Source organism: Clupea harengus, chromosome 2 (assembly GCF_900700415.2).
Source record: "Clupea harengus chromosome 2, Ch_v2.0.2, whole genome shotgun sequence".
Taxonomy (NCBI): domain Eukaryota; kingdom Metazoa; phylum Chordata; class Actinopteri; order Clupeiformes; family Clupeidae; genus Clupea; species Clupea harengus.
In genome coordinates, this window is record NC_045153.1 from 22,542,286 (window position 1) to 22,563,313 (window position 21,028).

The following is a 21,028-nucleotide window of genomic DNA, read 5'->3' on the forward strand; positions in this document are numbered from 1 at the left end:
TTGACAGCAATTTGAACAAGGCAAGAAATCAAGTAGCTATCGATAACTAGCTGGCTAACGTAAAACTAGCAATAATTGAGACATAGGGAGAATACGCTTCTGTGTATGATTGAGTAGCTAGCTATCGTTGTATTTGTTATTTCGGTCGTTTTTCCCGTTAGTATGGAACAGTATTACATACTGTCATCTTCGAATAGCTAACGTTTTCAGCCAGCGCTAACAGTTGGTTAAGTTCAGCTGATTCAGTTAGCTAGACTGTTACCTACTCATTTTAAACGATCGCGTAAACAGCGACTGAAAGGTTTGCTTAATTTGACAGTCTAACGTTATACCTATTGTATTTCAAGCGCATTGTTGCTTTCATAATGTTTTCTACAAGGCCGATGATATGTCTTACTTTTGAACATTAGTTGATGCTAAAGCAGTGTCATGCTCAGGAACATGGTTAGCTAACGCTTCGTCGTGATAATGCTCTAATAAATATAGGTCTGTCACTTATATCGAAGTCTTGGTTCAATTATCAGTATAATTGGCATTCACTCAGAGTTGCTATCGTTGGTATGTGTTGCGATTTAATTAATATTTAGACGTTTGTGTTGGAATAGGGCATGTTTGGTACTGCTTGGTCATATGGGTGCTGGGCGGTTGTCGATTTGCTATAAATAAGTACTCGCATTTGGTTAGACCTCACATTTCAAGTTATTTTGGCTTTGATGCCAGCTGTTGGAAAAAAACACCAGTAACGTTCTATGTTTCATTTCTAGGTGAATTATTCTTGGTTAGTTATATTGCTGTTATAGAAATGGGATAATAGTTATGATTTTTTTGATGTCAGAATCTTGAAGTTTTAGTTGTTTGTGTTCTTGAAACCTGTACTCGGATGCATAAGAGGAAGACGTCATGCAAAGATGCTTGAATGCGCAAGGCACCTGTAGCGACCAGGAAGCAACATGGTTTCATTAACTTATGATTAATTATTTTGGATTTTGCTCAGTGGAGTATTAAGAAAGAGTAAATGTATCATGTGCAAAACAAGGCCTTTTGAAATTGCAAACCTAAGAATTGGCGGTTGAAGCCTTCTTTGTAGGTTTCTCTTACCTCATTATTAGTCTAATGGATTGATGCCTTGTATTTACTCTTACAAGTGAAAAATGTTCATACGAGTTGAAGTGCGACACATTGCATTATAGAAGAGGTATACAGGCTAATCTCTTGCAGTATATGTTCTGCATCCTCTAATAGTGAAGCATTGAATAGCCTAACTAAAATCCTCTCGTAACAACAATGTAGGCCTTGAGCGCAAACCATACCTCCAACTACAACTATCTGGTTAGACCAGATTGTGAAGTATTTGTCTGTCTGTGCTGGAAGGGAATGTGTACAGAGTGCATGAAACAGCTGTTGTGGGTTCACTGTGACGTTGCACTGGTCTAATGACCTGATTGATCTGAGGGTTGCAATCCCAGGTTAGGTTATTGACATCCTCCCAGTGCAACATGTTAGGATGGTAAGATGTTGTAATGAGAGGATTTTGAGGGGTATGTTTTTGAACCCACCCCAGAGATTGTAAAATGTTACAACGAATGAATGTGCGATGATGCAATTCCCCCCCTTTTGGTTCCCCTTTCCCCAATTTAAAAAGATAACAGCTTCCATATTCCCACATTTTTACACAATCACCCTGCCTTTTTGTGTATTTGTAACACGGATCATAATGCATTTCACTCTGCATACCACCACCACTACAAAGTGGTCAATGAATGAGCCCATAAGGGACAAACACGGAGGGCCTGCTTGCACAGCAGAAGGCTGTCATGAATGGGATCTGAAAATCCAAAGATGGCTCGCTTTGGAAGAAAGCGTGTAGCAGGGATGGATGGTGAAGGTTGGGCAGGGATCCCACTGACTGAAACAGCATTTGAACGTGGTCCAGAGTGTCTGTGGCAGCAAGCACAGTCGTCCAGTGGACATAAAGAGGGAGAGGGAGAGAGTCAGTCAGTCCAGTCCAGTCCAGTCATGCCTCCTTGCCAGGAGATCCCATGGTTAGTGAGGGAAATCCCCTGATGTCAGGGGGTCTGAACTTTGGTGTGGTCTAGCAGTGGTCTGGCCAGATCTTCTTTCTTGGTTGGATCTGATCTGAGGCTTTGTAGTTTACTCAGCCCATGTTATGCTTTTAGATGAATGAGCTGACCTAATCATTATTTTGTTTTTCAAGCTGATTTCAAGCTGAAGGCCTTTTCACATCACGTTTGCATGGCCTACGTTATCCAGCTCTGTTGTGATGGAGACTGTATTAACGGGAGCTTTGTGACCTCTCAAAGGCTTTCTGTACAATACTGTCCAAAAATGAAAGCTCATTCAAGGCTACTTCAGAGTGAGTCAGACTGGAATGTCCCAAGAGGTGCTGGGAGTAAGTAAGTCTGGGTTTTCTAATGCTTCCAGAGCATATGGCATTAATAGAGTGAAATGATGATGAAAATCAACTTGTTCATCACAAAGTATTGTTTTGTGTTTTGCCCTGCCACATTAGGTTTGGTTCTAAGTCATACTCAAACATGTCTGTTGAGTATAGTTTTTTGTCTTTTAGGGTGATGTTACAGTTATCAGCCACCAAGCCGTCCCCCCCCCCCCCCCCCCCCATCCAAAATTAGCCTTCCTTTTGCCCTGTACTGTAAAATCCTGATTGATGGTTTCAGAGTTCAGTCTAGTCTTATCTGTCCAGAGAATAACGCAGCACAGCTCTGGCCTGGAATGTGGTCCAGCGTACACATAACTTCAGGAAGCTTGTTTACTAGACCTTGGCCTCAGTTTGATTTTTCTCCTCTCTCTCTCACACCCACCCACTCACTCTCTCTTTCTTTCTCTCTCTCTCGCTTGATATTTTTGTGTGTAGTGTAAAGCCCATTTACATCAGCTAAAGTAGACGTGTCATGCAAGTGAGTTTGGCCTTGTGATAAGCATCTGAAGAGGAACTACACAGTAGTCCTTCGTCTGTGATCCTGTGTGTTGGCAACTGAAGATAAATACAGGTATCGGGTCAGGGGATAGGTAACGAGCCTGCTTGCTGCTTGGTCTTGAAGGCATGTTGCCAGGCGCGGCTCAGGGTGGTGATAAGGTACAGCCCCCCCCCCCCCCCCCCCCCCAAAGCAGCATTCTGGGTATGCCTGCACCACATCCTCTCTGTTCGAGGTCCAGCCAGGCGGGTCCAGCCCCGGACAGGAGAGCATCATCTTGTTTTCCCCAGACCTGTCGCCAAGATACAGCAGCATCCCTTTCTGTTTCTCCCACTCACTCTGTCTATACACACATGTACACCCTCACACACTCACTTTACCTCAGTTGGGGAGGCGATGTGTGTGTTTGTGAGTGAGTGAGGGAGGGGCTCCAAGGTAGACATTTGCATCAGGCCGCTGCACGGGCTAAGTGTGTGTGTGTGTGTGTGTGTGTGTGTGTGTGTGTGTGTGTGTGTTTCTCCCACCATTGCATCACAGCACAGAGTGTGTATTGTGGGTTTATCGATTTGAGGATTATTTGTTTTCAGTGCTGTCATTCATTCTTTTCTGGATTTCTTTGATCTGCCTGGACACCAAGCAGTGGAAAATGCTTGCTTGTTTCTGGTTTGTGTTGGCTCTTTATTTCCCCTTTAAAATGTGTTTGGTTTGGTGTAAAAGCCAAAGGTTGGAAGGTTCACGTCATTACTCATCTGCACGATCTGAATTCCTTGGCTTCTACCCACTGCATAAAATTCTTCATGCAAACTGAAAAATAGTGTATTAAGTGGATGAGTGTCAGACACATTTGTTAACTCGTGGAAGTGTTCTTGTTGGTCCTTGCCGGAATGTTCCTTTCAGCTGTTTCTGACTATAAAAAAAAATTAAAATTAGAAGACGGTGAGAAACATTGGCCAGGGAAACGCAAGCCATTATTTTATTTTGGATTTGACTTGTGTAACGCTGGAGACTAGGCTATTGTATTCCATTCACGTCAGTCCTAGGCTGTTCTCTGAATACTTTCAAGGCAAAGTGGTACTGCCAGTGGCATGTTGTTTTAAGTGGACCCCCCTTTACAAAAAAAAAAACCCTCCACATGTTAAGCGTCTGTAGCTTTCCTGCAACCCTTGGAGAAGGACTTCCTGGCCGTCTCACAGCTGCAGGGTGGAATTCTTTCCGTCTGCAGCTTGGGGTCTTTTCTTTTTTTTTTTTTCTCTCTCTCTCTCTCTCTCTCTCTCTCTTTCTCTCCCCCTCTGCCTCTCATTAGAAGTGTCAGCCAGTTGACACACTCTTTCTCTCACTTTTCCTCCTGTATAAACGTTCTAATCTTTCCCTGCAGTCTTTTTGAAATGGTCCCTCAGTCATTTCTAGTGTCTTATCTCCTGCGTTGCCCTTTGAGCGCTGGCACGCTCGGCCATGGCAGGAGCTGGCTGGATGTGTCTGCTGGTGAGGCCCTCTCGAGGCCACCTGCTATAGCTGGGGTGGGGGGTCTGGAGCTGGCCGGCTGGTGCATGGCTGCATGAAAGTTACACTGCACTTGGCCCGAACCGCTCAGTTCTCTTGGCCGATCGACCACCGGTGCCAAAGGGCTAGGAGGATGATATGAAGAGGTAGCTTCAGGACAGACTGACAGCTGTTTGTTTTGTAAAATGTTGTGCCAGTCCAGTTTTGTCACAAGGGTTGGGTGGAATTTGATAGCTCAGTCTTTAACTAGCTTGCTGTTCATATGTTTATGTGCATATTATCTCTTTATATATTATGTCTTTATTGCTGCGATATCGCGACGCAATATTGCTGATGATGTAGCATAGCCCTTTTCTTGTCACATTAACGTGTTGGTCAATCGGAGTGAGAATGGGAGAGCAGCCTCTCGCTGCATGTTTTAGAAAAAAACGACTGAGGTTCAAGCGTTTTTTGCACTGCAGATGCCGTCTCTGCAAGCATTTAGTAGAATGTTGACCATTCTTATCATGTCATCCTAACGTCCTCTTTCTTTTCACGTGTCTCCTCCCTGCAGGTTATGCAATGGTCTCTGCAATCCCTCCAGTGCTTCAGGTGGTGCTTTCCCTCTCCTGCGCATGCCGCTTGTCCGTCAGTCTTGAGGAGGCTGTGATTTCTCCCCGTGCGCCAGCCACATAAGCGGACAAGATTGCAAAGATCTGCCCCGTGTCGAGTATGACGGCCACGACGCGTGGCTCTCCGGTGGGGGGCAACGACAGTCAGGGCCAGGGCCAGGCCCCCGACGGCCAGTCCCAGCCCCCGCTGCCCCAGAACCAGGTCAGCAGTACACACACACACACACAGGTACAGCAGCACACAAACATACATAGCCACGTACAGAAAGCGCACATCTAGACATATGCCACAACACGTACAAGCAAACACACACACAGGTACAGCAACAAACAAACACACACATAGGTACAGCAGCAGCACACACACACAAACACAAACATATTATGCACAAAATCAGATGCATGGAGATAATTACATAAAACAGCCCATACTCATTTGTAGGCAAAAGGAGAAAAATGCACACTGTGCCTAGCTAAATATATATTTACACACACACACACACACACACACACAAGGCCTTAAACACACAGCACTAAAAACAACTGTTTAGTTATATTTCATGAATGGAGGTTTGTGTCTTTGTTTCTTATCTTTCTATTATTTAGGGTTTATATAGATGTGTCTGTGTTGTATCTGACATCTGAGTAATATTTACTTATCACACCTTTAATGCACTACTTACTTCTCAACTTATATTCCTGGTTTTGACATGGTATGCAAGCTTAATGACCTACCCACACACATACCATAAATGCACGCAGAGACTAGCATGCATGCTGTGCGCACAGTAACACACACAGGCCCCAATGCGGTCACGAGTGAGTATACATGAACACACCCTCCACTTACGGTGCACAAGGATGTAAAGCGCAGACATCCTCCTGCGCTCTTGTTCGTTCGTTCGTTCCACCTGCAGCAGAAGAGACCACACACCCGCTGCGATGGAAAACACCCCGCAGACCCAGTTTCTCTGTTTCAGCACTAACCGCTCTTGTTCGTTCGTTCGTGTCTTACCCGTACGTCATTGAAACTGAGGCTCAGACACTTGCGATTTCTTAATGTGTTTTTTTTTTATTTTTAAATCCGTTTGCATCACAGTTTGAACCCTTGTACCCAAGTGCACTTTCACTTTCAAAGTGAGTCATTGTTTGTGCGTTTACAGCCTATTGGCCGTGCCATGTAGACAGCTGCTCATGCTGATAGGGCGACGCACATGACAACATATCACCATGGCTGCATGGAGATCCCTCTTTCTCACCCTTTAAATAGTGTCACTGTTGTCGTGACCCCGAATCATCAGACGATCCAGCAGACTGAAGACTGTGGTGAAGTCAGAAAGACTTCATTTTGAATCCAAGGCGGTCTAGATTCGGCACATCTCTATGTATTTTGCCGGGTTTCTCAGCAGCGTTTTATAATGCGCTCTCTTGCTTTGGCACTTGTTCAGTCTGAGCAGTTTTGCTGGTTGCTTGCGTGTCCCAGTATTTTACTGAATGAAACATTAAAGCAGAGAACAGAGGAAAGGGAAAAAACGAGAGTGTGGGAGTGAGTCAGCGAGAAAGGGAGTGAGGGAGGGTGAGAGAAGGAAAGAGAAAGGGGGAGGGAGGGAGAGAGAGAGGAAGAGGGAGCGGGAGGAAGAAGGAGAGAGTTGTAATTGAATTATGTTGCGGAGGGGAGCTGCCTTGTGCTGCTGGGACGAACTGCAGCAAGCGGACAGCACTCACACCTCACGCCTGCATAACTGCCTTCCTGCCGACCCAGCGGTGAGGCGAAGGGGAGGGTGGGAATCGATGAACAGGAGGAGGGAGAGAGAGAGAGGGGGAGAGAGAGGGAGAGATGCTCCTGCTTGTCAGGGATGAGTGGCGCACCAATGTGAGAAGCAAGCTGCCTATGTAGGTCAGCCAAGCAGAAGGAGCTGGAACCCCTCCCTCCCTCCCCCACCTCCTTTCTCTCTCTCACCCCCTTCTCTTTTCCTTCTCTCGCGCTGCGCTCCAGCTCAACACCCCCACGGTTCCCAACTCGCCGCCGCTGCCGGCTCCCTCAGAGACGCACGATTTCCAAAATGCGCCCCAGGAAAGCCACAGAGAGGATCTTCACGCCACACACACACACACACACACACACACACACGCTTTGTGTATTCTAGTCCTATGTATTATTAAGACACATGTATGCATACAATTATCGAACACAACAGATATGTACTTTTTATATGCTCTATTTCCATGTTTTGTAAGACACCCATGTGTATGGACATATATAGCGCTTATGCCTCTTTCATTGACAAACAAACACCTGGGAACATGCTGTTAATAAGCACTCATACGCACCAATGCACCTCAGCGTCAGACAGTACTATACTTCAATTAGCTCACTGGAGTTGGTGTAAGAATACGGTGTGTACCGCCCCCAAACACACACACACACACACACCAGCCCTAATCCTTGTGTGTCAGCTCACATATTCCCAGCCCTGGAGTGTGAATAAAGACACATTAAGCATGAAGAGGAAATGTGCCATGGCGACTTCCCCTGTCTGTGGTGTCTGCACACCACACAGCGGAACAGCTGATGGTCATAATGCCACATTCTTCTGGATGGCACTTCGGGTCAGACACACATATGCACACACACACAGTGTCTTATGCACATACAGTCATACACACACACACACACGTGATGCTCAGACATGCACAGATAGATTTCACAGAAATGTCTGAAGTTTCCCAGGACCACTTCACTGATTGTTTCATGAATAATTCAGGGTGTATGAAGTAATGCTGGTTAGTGAATGTGAGTTTCTGGAAAGCTGCTGATTGCCCCTCTACAATTATAGGGTCCCTTTTCAAAAACAGGCTTACAAAATGGCATCAGCAATCCAAGCCATCTTTGTTTTGCTTGGCCTGGAGAAGAAATTCCCCCAAAATACTGAGCTATCCCCGTCACTGACAGAACCATCACTTAAACAGATGTTCTTCGCATTATGCAACACTGTATGAAGACCGCTGGTGTTCCTTTACGGTTCCTCCAGGATTTTGTGATCTTGCGTTTTCACGCATATTCAAGGATTGCCTAGAATTGCGGGTTGCAATCGTTTTCTTATTACCGCAATATTTCAGCAAAATAAGAATTTCTGTGTTATTTCTGATTTGATTTTATAGATCACAAAATATAAATTTCGAGAAATTGCCGCAATACCGCAATATTTCACCAACAGATGCAGTCATGGAATACCCCGATATTTGCGATTGTTTGAACACGAAATCACCGCAATTTCAACCGCAATTTTTGAAAATGTAGTTATGGGACTGCCTTTACTCTGTGTCCCGTGTTCAAATATGGCCCCCTCCAAGATGTTGATATGGGTCATGAACTCGCTTGAAAACACAGTTAAAACCAGGCAGGCGTTTGGCATTAATGACCAGTGGTATGTGCTCAGGCGCCGTGACATCGGCTGAGATGGATTCCATCCATGGCCAGGCAGGAGCAACTCTGCAGGCTCCACTGCTGTATGTCTCCACTTCCTGTTTGCCTGTCACCCGAGTCACAAGTGTGTTGTCTGATCACCTTTCTCTCTCTGTGTGTGTGTGTGTGTGTGTGTGTGTGTGTGTGTGTGTGTGTGTGTGTGTGTGTGTGTGTGTGTGTGTGTGTGTGTGTGTGTGTGTGTGTGTGTGTGTGTGTGTGTGTGTGTGTGTGTGTGTGTGTGTGTGTGTGTGTGTGGAGCAGACGTCCTCTCCTAACTCCTCCAATGAGAACTCTCCAGTGAGCCCTCCCGATGAGCAGGGCCAGGGGGACTGCCCTCCCCAGCTGGAGGAGGAGGAGCCAGCTTTCCCCCACACTGACTTGGCCAAGCTGGATGACATGATCAACAGGTATGTAACCCTGCCCCTTTCCCCACCCACTCACTTGAGTGTCTTCAGCCCCGCCTCCAACATTCCTCTCTCTCTGTCTGTGAGCTGGAGTGCGGAGCTTCGCTTTTTTTGACACACGTTAATTTAGGCTGTGACTCGTTCGTGCCCTCTCTGTAAGCATGCCCAGAATGTTGTCTTGTTTTGCCATGTACCTTACGATTTATGGAGGTTGCACCACCTCTGCTCTCTCCCTGTGTGTGTGTGTGTGTGTTTCTGTGCATCTGTGTGTCTCATAAGAATTGCATAAATCTGTTTTTTTTTTTTCTTTCTTTTTTTTCTTGCAGACCCCGCTGGGTTGTTCCAGTTCTGCCAAAGGGTGAATTAGAAGTTCTTCTTGAAGCTGCTATAGATCTTAGTAAAAAAGGTAATGATGTTCATCTTGCTTCAGTCTGTTTCACGGATGCTTGTTTTGATGACTCCGTCGCTACATACCATTGGAATTCACATCCAAATTAACATTAGATAATAGGTTGGTTGTTTCTTCTCCTTCCCTGTCTTGCAGCCTTTCAGCAGCAAATAGTCATTTTCTGGAACTAGCTCTAAAAAAAATTTGCTCCAAATTAGCCATTAAAACAAAGGCCTAATGTGTTCAGCCTCTGTGCAAACTTCCTTAAGCCTCTTTGTGCTGCACTAATTCTGCCTGCCTGATAACGACCAACCCCTGCCCTAGTGTCTCCTTCCGAATGATCTCAAGGCTCCCTGAAATGTCTGCATCTTAATAGGCTTGTCTGCTGTTCGTTGTCTGTTTTTTTGTGATTCTCATTATCGCTTGTTGTTTCCCCTTCCTCGTCAGGACTTGATGTCAAGTGCGAAGCGTGCCAGAGGTTTTTCCGAGACGGCTTGACTATCTCCTTCACCAAGATACTGACAGATGAGGCCGTCAGTGGATGGAAGTTTGAGATCCACGTGAGTGTTGAGTGTCGAAGAGACTATAGCGATGCATTTTGCGCGCATTGAAAAGGCAGCCGAGCCATTAGAGGTTGTAATACGTCGCCTCTGGATTTTAAAGTCCAGTCCAGTGTTGAGCATTACAAAACCGATCTCCACTCACATAAATCGCTGCCTTTATTGGGCAGCTGAGCGTCTGAATCAATGCTCCGGCCTTGTTTCTGTGGGCCGTGTGGCGCTGATCAAAGAGGGTTTGTGTGGGCGAAGCGGCTGGGATGGAGCGATGCAATGGGGTGACGGAACAATAACCCCGTGGCTGTCCGGTGGAGGAGGATGAGGGGGAGGAGGAGGTCGTGGCTGTGGCCGTCTCGGCCTGTTTCAGACTCCCCGACAGCTACCCCGTGTCTGTCCATCTCCCTCGTGTCTGTCCATCTCCCTCTCTCTCTCTTTCTTTCTCTCTCTTTCTCTGTCATTATCGCTTAATCTCACGCTTTCTCTCCCTCTTTCTCGCCCGTCTCTTCAACTTCCCTCCCCTCAGTTGGTCCCCTTGTATCTTTCTGTCAGGATTTGTCTCTTTGTTTTCTCATGCAATTTCTTCCCCTTCCTGTTTACATGTTGGCCTTTAATTCTGTCACGTTTGCTGTTACTCTATTTGCTGTTACTCTGTCTAGAGTGCCATTTCACTCATTTGATCTCTAAATCTGTATGTTTCTCTCTTTCTTTCTCCCTCCCTCCCTCTCTCTCTCTCCCTCCCCACAGAGGTGCATCATCAACAACACCCATCGTCTGGTGGAGCTGTGCGTGGCCAAGCTCTCTCAGGACTGGTTCCCCCTCCTTGAGCTGCTGGCCATGGCCACCAACCCGCACTGCAAGTTCCACATCTACAACGGCACGCGGCCCTCCGAGACGGTGCCTGCTGGAGTGCAGCTTGCCGAGGACGAGCTCTTCGCCCGCCCACCCGACCCTCGCTCTCCCAAGGTGCGTTGCCTCTCGCTGGCGTCACTGTGCAAAAGTGTCCGGCTCACTGATGCTTTAATCTCCAGTCGTAAGAGCAGGGATCAGTGTCAGGTGTTTGAGTTCAGATTGTCTTAGTAGTCCCCTTCATGGTTCAGGAACTTTTAGAGGTTCAGAACCAACACTAACAGGAAGTATGCATTTTCTAAATGTTCTTGTGGCATGTTCTCCTCCTATAGAAGGGTAGGATATGTGTCTATTAGGACTGTATGACCCTGACCTATGGGGTGGGATAATTGCATGTGAGACAGTGTAAACATTTCCATAGGGTTCATTGACCATTGGTGACACTGCATGCAAATGCCTCCAGGTGTCTCTGTTTTGGACAGGAGGCAGGTGGGTGAGGGATGACTGTCAAGATGTTTAGAACCTTTGGGTGTGGTCTCTTTGTGAGGAGACCTAGACCTGCTCTCAGCCCCACTGTTGGTATTTTGTGGACCTGCAATGGAAATGCTTTCTTGGGCCTCAAGCTGCAATATCCGGCGCTTTTACATTCAGGTCCTCCCAAATTTGTTTAGCCATTGCCATAGAAACGTGGCAGCAAAAAATAAATAAAAAATCAGATTTTGTTGCTACGACAAACCATTAGCATCAGTATCATAAAGCAAGCCCGTCAACCAACATATTATAAACCGACATTTCAGGATGTGAGTCATCGGGTATTAAAATCCACTCTGTGAATCGCAGAGATGCAGGTCCAGGAACAGCGAGCAGCGTTCCTCTGAATGAAGCGAAGCCGCTGCTGTTCTTTTCAGCCTCGACACAGAAAAGACGGCGCGCCAAATGCAGTGTGGGAAGGGGTCAGACGCGTTGAGCCTTAGGGGGAAAGCGAACGCTTCCTTTACTCTTAATGGAATGAAGTTCTCATTTGGAAAGGCCAAATCTGCCCACCTCTACTTTCTCTGACTCAGCCACGTGTGGGAGTCCATCTCCTATCCAAAGAGAGAGGGAGAGAGAGAGACTATCTCTTAGCCAGGAGAAAGGGAGAGGGAGCCAGAGAGAGAAAGGAGAAAGGGAGTGTGTTGGTTTTTTTGTTGGTTTTTTTCTTCTTCAGTGGAACGTTGTGGTGACCCTGAGTTTTTTTTTCTCCCATCTCTTCTGCAGGGCTGGCTAGTGGATTTAATAAACAAATTTGGCACATTAAACGGGTTCCAGATTCTGCATGATCGCTTCATGAGCGGCCAGGCTCTGAATGTGCAGATCATCGCTGCACTCATCAAGTAAGGCCTTTGACTGTCACACACACACACACACACACACACACACACACACACACACACACACACACACACACACACACACACACACACACATATACACATACTTTCTCAAGCACTCTCACATGAGTCAAAGTCAAAATGGTATTTTGTCTTTATCTTGTCATTGTTTTCACTGTCGGTTATGAATTGTACCAACACACACTATAAATCAGATAAAGCCAGTTAACATGATGTTACCTAACTGGTGTTTGCCTTTGTGTGTGTGTGCTTTTCTTTTCTTCTCCAGGCCTTTCGGGCAGTGCTATGAATTTCTCACTTTGCACACGGTGAAGAAGTACTTCCTCCCCATCATAGAAATGGTCCCCCAGTTTCTAGAAAACCTCACAGACGAGGAGCTGAAGAAGGAGGCCAAGAATGAAGCCAAAAACGACGCCCTGTCCATGATCATCAAGTCACTCAAGAACCTGGCGTCACGGGTACCAGGCCAGGAGGAGACTGTGAAGAACTTAGAAATTTTTAGGTTAAAAATGATTCTTAGGTAAGATGTGATAAAATATCAAACCGAGTTCACAATTTCTCTCATTTTAAAGACAGTCTGAGTGGTAAAACGCAAGTCTAACCTGAAATGTGTCATTTTGCTCCCTCAGGTTATTGCAAATATCTTCTTTTAATGGCAAAATGAATGCACTAAATGAAGTAAACAAGGTGATCTCCAGCGTGTCCTACTACACTCACCGGCATGGCAACCCAGAGGAGGAGGAGTGGCTGACCGCTGAACGCATGGCGGTAAGCATCACACAGGCTGCCATGTTCAAACCTCTGAATTCAGTTTTTTCGGCTCTTAGCAACTCTGTCCGTCATTATCAACAATTACCTTAGCTCTTAACATAGCTCTCTCTGGCTTGCTCTTTCCCGGCCCCTCTTATTTTCTCCTCTTCTCTCCTCTCTCTGCCTCTCACTCACTGTGTGTGTGTGTTGTTGTTGTTGTTGTTGCAGGAGTGGATTCAGCAGAACAACATCCTGTCCATCGTGCTGCGGGACAGCCTGCACCAGCCCCAGTACGTGGAGAAACTGGAGAAGATCCTGCGCTTCGTCATCAAGGAGAAGGCCCTCACCCTGCAGGACCTGGACAACATCTGGGCCGCTCAGGTAAGCTGCTCACAAACACAAACACTGGATCTAGCTCCTCAAGCTCCAGTCTGTGGTTGGTCTCCAGGTCTCCTGATCCTTGTTGCCTTGTTCATCATTGAAGATCACAACCTTGTGTAACCTCACTGAACATTGTGTGCTGTGTTTAAAGTGTAAATGTGGTGAGGAAGGGGGTTGTGTTGTCATTTTTTTGTGGTGCATTCTTTTGCCCACAGGCCGGAAAGCACGAGGCTATTGTGAAAAATGTCCATGATCTCCTAGCAAAGCTGGCATGGGACTTCTCTCCCGAGCAGCTGGATCATCTCTTTGACTGTTTCAAGGTGAGTGTGCCAGTACAGCCACAGGATTGCTCACTAGCATGTGTGAGAATGTGCTAACAAACCATTCCAGTCTCAGATGAATTATCTTATATTTAGCAGCCTTTCTTCTGAAGGTTAGCCTTGAAATTGGAATATATATATAAAAAAAAAAAGAGTTAAAAATGAATTCCTTTGATCAGTAAGTCAGCTAATAAAGTGTGTTTTTGCCCCTCAGGCGAGCTGGACCAATGCAAGCAAAAAGCAGCGGGAGAAGCTTCTGGAACTCATCCGCAGGCTGGCGGAGGACGACAAGGATGGCGTGATGGCCCACAAGGTGCTGAACCTACTGTGGAATCTGGCGCACAGCGATGACGTGCCCGTGGACATCATGGACCAGGCCCTAAGTGCCCATATCAAGATCCTGGACTACAGCTGCTCTCAGGTAAACTAACCCAACCCAACCAGACACTCACCACAGCACAGAGGAATCATGTCTCAAATAGCAGAACCCACCCGACCCGAGAACAGATCTACCCCAGATCATCTTTATCCCACGAAAAAGGAAGTACTACAAAATGCTGTATATTTCTTTCTGTTATTGCTGTAATAATGGATATTTATAATGCTAGAGTATCTTTCAAGAACATAATTGAGGTCTGGAATCAAGGTGCTCTCTGGAACTACACAGCATATTACCTGAACAATTTGTTTGGTGGTATAACAGGAGTGATCAGTATCTAAACACTGGCACAGATTGACAGCATTTGCCTGTCTCAACACATGAGTCTCGCTTTTACACCTGCCCCAAACTGTGTGTTTGCAGGACCGCGACACCCAGAAGATCCAATGGATCGACCGCTTCATTGAAGAGTTGCGCACCAACGATAAGTGGGTGATACCCGCCCTGAAGCAGATCCGCGAGATATGTAGCCTGTTCGGAGAAGCCCCTCAGAACCTGAGGTATTGTGAAACTTTTCCTTACAATGTGCCTGTCCCCCTAGAATGTGCCTGCCACTAAAATGAACATTTACAGACTGTAGCGGTATAGATGCAAACTCTTGGGCAAAGAACCCACTGTTGTGTACATGTACACTTTTGCATGGTGATCTCCTAGGCTTTATTTAATGGGCTAGGTTTAGCATTTGCAGTAGTTGGTTAGATACATGCTTTCAGGCTGGATTTCAAGGAGAGCTTCGGTATTTTTTTAACGTGGGCCCTATTTTCCCATCTTTTTGGGTCAAATTTTTTTCTAGGGACAAAAACAATCAAAATCGGTCATAATGTTATTATAAGTGTCCGACAACAGTCATTAGTTCGACGGGACCGGAAGAAGAGGAAGGTAATCTAATGACTGTAGAAACAGTCATTTTCTACTGTTGTTAAGGGTAAACAGATACAGGTCTATCTCTGTAGGGAACCTTTCCATGTTGTCAGACACTAATAATAACATTATGAGCCGGTCATTGGCAAAAACAAGCAATTTACTTTGATACCGATGCTTGCCTCATAGGATTACATCGTATAACCGGTTTGCGGATGCTGGTTATATCGTTCTAACTCAATACTGAACCGATTTAGATCCCTTTTGTTCCTAGTAAAACTTTTCACAAAAAAAAAGATGGGAAAATATGGCCCAGGTTAAAAAATACCGGAGTTCTCCTTGAATGCTGATAATTTATATTCTTTTGCATCTTGGTATGTAGCTTTAGCATGCTTATTTATTTATTTATTTATTTGTTTGTTCATTTGTTGTGGTGCATGTTTGCATCCCTAATTAAATAATTTCCTAACAAACGTCCCATTTGCTCCACTTTGTTGGTGGGAAGGAACTGAAAAACTAATGGCGTAATGAGTTTCTGACTTCTTTAAGTCCTTACCTTTTTAGTGCCACTCAAATTTTAACACTAAGCATGTATGTTTGAGCTGTATCAACACTATAACACAGCCCCAACAAATACATAGCACACATGCCTGTTGTTTTTCAGAAAGAAAATACCTATTAACATACAAAAGAACTTAGAAGGGTAAGTGCAGCACTAATCTGGAGGCCTCCGCCACCACTCTGATCCTGAATCTAGCCGAATTATGCTTTCAGATTCCATCCCAGTTCTGTCGCTTTTTTTATTTCTTTGCTCCCCCCCCCCCCCCCCTCCCCTCCCGCGATAAAAGGAAAAGAAAAAGTATATGCTTCAGCCAGCTTGTCTTTCATATCCTGTTCGCAGCAGCTACTGTTGTCCCCGATCACTGTAACGTGTCAGACAACACTGTCAGGGCCTTTGGGGTTTTTGGTTTACTCACTTTTTCCAACACTAACACCACGGTGATTTTTATAGTAATTTAATTCGGATATAAAGCCAGGCCTTCCTCTGTTGCCCATAACAACAGAGCTTCCACAGCAGGTCATTCCAGGTCACTTTGAGCTCAGAAGAGACTGCCTGGATGCTCTACTGTGGGGCCAGGCCTTTAATGTCAAGTTGCCTTCTGTCCGTACTGTGCTGTTAAACCCCATATACACGCACCAAGCACACACACACACACACACACACACACACACAGATGCATTTGCACGCACACACACTTACACATTCACACACGCCCACGGAGAGCTGCCATAAAGCGCACATACTTCTAATGGCACACTTTAGTGTCATCTTCAAGCACTAATGAGAACCCTTTTTCAAATCAGAAATCGCCCCATCCCCCCCCCCCCCCCCCCCCCCCCTCCCCCAACTTGACAGTTCAAAAGGTGCAGGAACAGCATGAGGCCGAAATAATTTCACTCCAAAGGCTCCGACGCTGCCCGCTCTCAGCCATTCTTCGCACTCACACACACATACACACACACACAGTTTTTCCTCTTTCATATATACACATAATGCTATTTTTTCTCTCTTTCATAACTACTCATAATTTTTCTTTTCTCTGTCTCTCTCTCCCCCTCCCTCCAGTCAAACCCAGAGGAGTCCTCACGTGTTCTATCGGCATGACCTGATCAACCAGTTGCAGCACAACCACGCGCTGGTCACCCTGGTGGCAGAGAACCTGTCTGCCTACATGGAGAGCATGAGGCAGTTCTCCAAAGGTGGGCCTAGGGCTCATTTGCTTTCTCTGCTCCCCTGAGACAGGGAGGGTGGTTTCGTAATTTAACATGTGTTAACGTCATCTTCCACCAGGCTTTTTGCGGACTTGGATTGTCTTCGTAGCCTGGTTTAGGACGCTACCTCAGATATCAACCATAAGCTAATGCATAGTAATGTCAAAATGACCACCACTTTTTAAAATTCCAGTGGGTCTGTAATAGTAACAAATTAGATTCATATACATTAGCACTTTTAAATGCACATGAAATGAACATTTATTCAATGCCAATTTTCGAACATGTACTATAGACACAGGGCAAATTATTGTTTGTATGTGTACAAAAAGATGTCTGATGAACCAAGCACTAAACTACATGAGCATGCGCTGGTGAAACTGACCAGTTTTGTTGTTGTGTTGCTTTGCAGCCGAACACGCTGACTTTGACCCGCAGACAGTGAGGCCAGGAAGCCGATACAGCCATGTGCAGGAGGTCCAGGAGAGGCTCAACTTCTTGAGGTACCAGAATATGACCAGGACATCCACACAGTGTCTGTGACCATGACCCACCCTCCATGTCCTTTATGCTGTATAGCTTCAACACAGCAGCCATATTAGTATTTATTTCCTTTTGAATGTGGTGAAGAGGTTTCCATGTGAGATTTTGTTTTTGTTTCTGTTTGTCTGGCTACAAACTTATAGGTCTTTCTGCTTAGTTACTATGACTTTATGTCCATGTTTATACCCTTGTCCCATTCCTTATTCCTTTGCCTACAATTTACATGCTCTCCTGCCTGTCTCTTTATCTGCCTTCTTATATCTCTGTCTCCCTGTTTATCTACCTATCTGCTATTTGTGTATTTGTATACGTGTCTGTCCATCTGGTTGTTCATGTATCCACTCACCTGTCTGCCCCCCCCCCTCAGGTTCCTGCTAAAAGATGGCCAGCTGTGGCTGTGCGCCCCTCAGGCCAAGCAGATCTGGAAGTGCCTGGCAGAGAACGCTGTGTTCCTGTGCGACCGCGAGGCCTGCTTCAAGTGGTACTCCAAGCTGATGGGCGACGAGCCCGACCTGGACCCGGACATCAACAAGGACTTCTTCGAGAACAACGTGCTGCAGCTGGACCCCTCGCTGCTGACCGAGAACGGCATGAAGTGCTTTGAGCGCTTCTTCAAGGCCGTCAACTGCCGCGAGGGCAAGCTGGTGGCCAAGCGCCGCGCCTACATGATGGACGACCTGGAGCTGATCGGCCTTGACTACCTCTGGAGGGTAAGTTAGGTGCCCACAGTAGGGCCATCAGATCATAATTCAGAACATTCCTGTAGCTGCAATTCGAACATGAATACATAAATATACACATATGCACACACATGCAATGACATAAGATGTATGACATTACCACCGCTTTGTGCTGTTTGTCACCCAACATCCATCTGTAAATACAAGCAAATGTTAAAATAGCCATTATTTTGTGGGGGGTTATTAAATATATGCTTATAATAAATAGGCACATTGCAAAATACACCATAGCCATGTCTTTCCCAGTTTGCTGCAGAACCCAGTCGAGTACACAGGATGGCTTTTCTTGTTGCACCACAACTTTCGTTAATTCAGTTAAGTCAAAGGTGTGGCATGTGGCTGTTGACCCAGTTGTGTTAAAAAGAAGCCACAGATAGCGCTGGTATATCCATGAACAAACATGGCCCTTGATAACAGCTCGATTAGGAAAGTGAAAGTGAAAGAAGCAGTGTAGGCCACATTAAGTGATCAGGTTGTCACAGGCTTCTACATGAGTAGTTTGGCCTTTTGTCAAACAGACAGGGTAATTCCTGATCTTAGTCAAGTTGCCATGGTGAGCGGGTGACTTCTCAGGCCATAAATACTAGGGGTGGGGGAAAAAAAATCGATTTTTCGATTTCTCTCGATTCTCTTTAGAACGATTCTGTCTCGATTCAGAAAAGTTCATAATCGATTTTTAATAAAAAAAAAAAATTTTTTTAAATTAATATTTTTTTTTTTTTTTTTTTTTTTTTTTTTTTTTACACATTCATTTTGTGTTGAAATGCAACCTGCATCGATTATTGCATTGTTCATAGAAAGTCATAATTGTGACAAGGAAAAACTTTTTCTCTAATAAAAAAATAGATCTGTTGATTTATCAAACACAAAGTAGGAAGTGATTTGAGACTCTAAGTAGCAAACTCAAATGTTTTCAAAATTGAGATGCATCGATAATCGTTTTATCGGTTTAGAATTGATAATCGATAATCGGTTTAGAATCGAGAATCGGTTTAGAATCGAGAATCGGTTTAGAATCGAATCGTTGACCTCTGAATCGGAATCGAATCGAATCGTGAGGTGCCAAGAGATTCCCACCCCTAATAAATACCAATACATTCGCAGTATGGGAGAGAAAGGGCCCTGACCCACTTAAAGCACGGCTGCTTCTTAGTGACCTACATTGTCTTAATCATGGCGTGTAAAATGTTTTTAATACATAAGAAGGTTGGGCTGGGAAAAATCATCTATGTGTCGTGATGCTGATGTTGATGCTGAAAGATTCTGAATCGATGCAGGATTATTAAATAAACTATGTTTTTTTTTTTTTTTTAAACCATTTCAACATACGTGCCAGCATAATGAATTTAAACGACTCATTCAAACCCATTTCATTGCGTTATGCAGTTGTAATGACGGATGAGAAGGTAATGTACAGATTGCGCTGGCAGTAGCCTCCACGCTATGTGTAACGTTACACGTGCTTTACAGTCTTGGGATGCTAGCCAAGTCGGGGAGATGTAAACAAATGTTTTCACCGCAACCGCCATAAATATCAGTGTTGCCAGTACCTGATTGTTAACTCCATGTGTAATCCATTGGATCCTGTGATGCTAGCCAGGTACAGTTAGATATGAATTTCTGTGGAATGGATAATCAAGTTTGATCTAATAAGAGTGGTCCACTGGCCTTTTGCTATCTGGGGAGATGCAAGTTAAAATCTATGCTTTTATTCATAAATACAAGCACTCAAAGGACAAGATGTATCATGATGCATTGAGAATCATTTTATAATCGAATCATTACCCTTTGAATCGTGAATACATTTGTGAGGCCAGTGATGATTTATACCTCCGTTAGAGGGTATCATATACACATCTGTTGGCTTGAGAGTAAATGAAGCGTGACTGTGTACACAATACACTACTTCTACCCCTGTGTTTTGGATGTTCTGAGAAGATTAGCTTTAGCAATATGTTTTGGTGCTCTGCTGCGACGATGATGTGTGTATGATGTTTAAGGGCTAGGAACCAGAAGGACATGTAAATGAGAATTATACAAGCCACGCAGGAAAGCTAAAACAAGGTTGACTTTAGAGGGCAATGCTTGCTTTTGTTTTCAACATGAAAAATGTGTGGTTGGGGCCTATGATGTGCACAGCATTTAATATTATATAGGAGAACAGGGCAAGTTGTCACACTGTAAGTGCCCCGAATGATCTCAAAACCGAAATGGCTCCATCGTGTGACACACCCACCCCGGTTTTGTTTACTTTAATCAAGGCCACATCATTTAATATTGTACCACCAATGCAGTGTGCTGGCAGTATGTGATTTGTCCGTTTCAGTTGGGGGAGGCTGAAGGCTACATGTAGCATGAAGAAATGTAGATGATTGAAGGATATCTAGGCTAGCATTAGTGTCTCCATCAACATCAATTGATATTTCTGTGTTACATTAATGTAGTTTAAGCAAACAGGCCCCTGGTGGTGTCTGTGTGTGTGTGTGTGTGTACTAAGCTCAAATGGCAGCCAAGTGTCACTCAATCAAGAGGACGCCTGATAACTTTGATAATCATATTTCCGATGTGCATTCTGCACTAATATTAAGTCAATGGCAGCCTATCTCATTTAGCCCAACCTCAAACTGTGGGTCCAGTGACGGCGAGCTTGGCATTTGGTTGGTGCATTTATGACTCATTGCATGTGGTTCCCTCAAATTCCTCTTCCCTTTGTCACAGATTGATGGGGATGTCAGTGTGTGCTGCTATTTAAAACGACACACACACACACACACACACACACACACACACACATGGCTGATCGACATTGAGAGTAGAGTCCGTACATCATTTTGCATCATTATAATGTGCGAGCCAGTAATAGTTTAATTAGAAAACGTGTTGGAACAGAAGCCCATTAAACTGCAGTGACGCATCTCTTGTGTTGTCTTCACCCGGCACTCAGCATGCAGGCGGGTGTGATCAATCGCACTTTATGTAATGGAGTGGCAAGAGGCAGAGTAAGGCTGAGATGGTGTAGGCCATTCCAGCTTCATGCAAATTCTAATAGTGCGCCTGTAGGCGATTATGCGGCTTTGACGTAATTAGTAGAAGAGAAGAGAATA

The 21,028-nt window shown here is 45.0% G+C and overlaps 1 protein-coding gene across 7 annotated transcripts in view; it reads left to right on the top strand.

Annotated features, from left to right (window-relative positions):
- Nucleotides 1-21,028, top strand: part of usp9 (ubiquitin specific peptidase 9) — a 49,169-nt gene that overhangs the window by 1,685 nt on the left and 26,456 nt on the right. For 5 of the 7 annotated variants that reach the window (XM_031586940.2, XM_031586935.2, XM_031586927.2 and 2 more), the window contains exons 2-17: nt 5,008-5,267; nt 8,793-8,938; nt 9,262-9,341; nt 9,771-9,883; nt 10,625-10,843; nt 11,984-12,099; nt 12,386-12,637; nt 12,747-12,885; nt 13,096-13,248; nt 13,464-13,568; nt 13,783-13,989; nt 14,371-14,507; nt 15,533-15,571; nt 16,496-16,629; nt 17,054-17,144; nt 17,552-17,894. In XM_031586940.2, coding sequence (XP_031442800.1) covers nt 5,166-5,267; nt 8,793-8,938; nt 9,262-9,341; nt 9,771-9,883; nt 10,625-10,843; nt 11,984-12,099; nt 12,386-12,637; nt 12,747-12,885; nt 13,096-13,248; nt 13,464-13,568; nt 13,783-13,989; nt 14,371-14,507; nt 15,533-15,571; nt 16,496-16,629; nt 17,054-17,144; nt 17,552-17,894 — 2,376 coding nt within the window. In that variant the 5' untranslated portion in view covers nt 5,008-5,165. The remainder of the gene's footprint in view (nt 1-5,007; nt 5,268-8,792; nt 8,939-9,261; nt 9,342-9,770; nt 9,884-10,624; nt 10,844-11,983; nt 12,100-12,385; nt 12,638-12,746; nt 12,886-13,095; nt 13,249-13,463; nt 13,569-13,782; nt 13,990-14,370; nt 14,508-15,532; nt 15,572-16,495; nt 16,630-17,053; nt 17,145-17,551; nt 17,895-21,028) is intronic. The other 2 variants (XM_012834002.3, XM_042710434.1) reach the window with 1 other exon arrangement.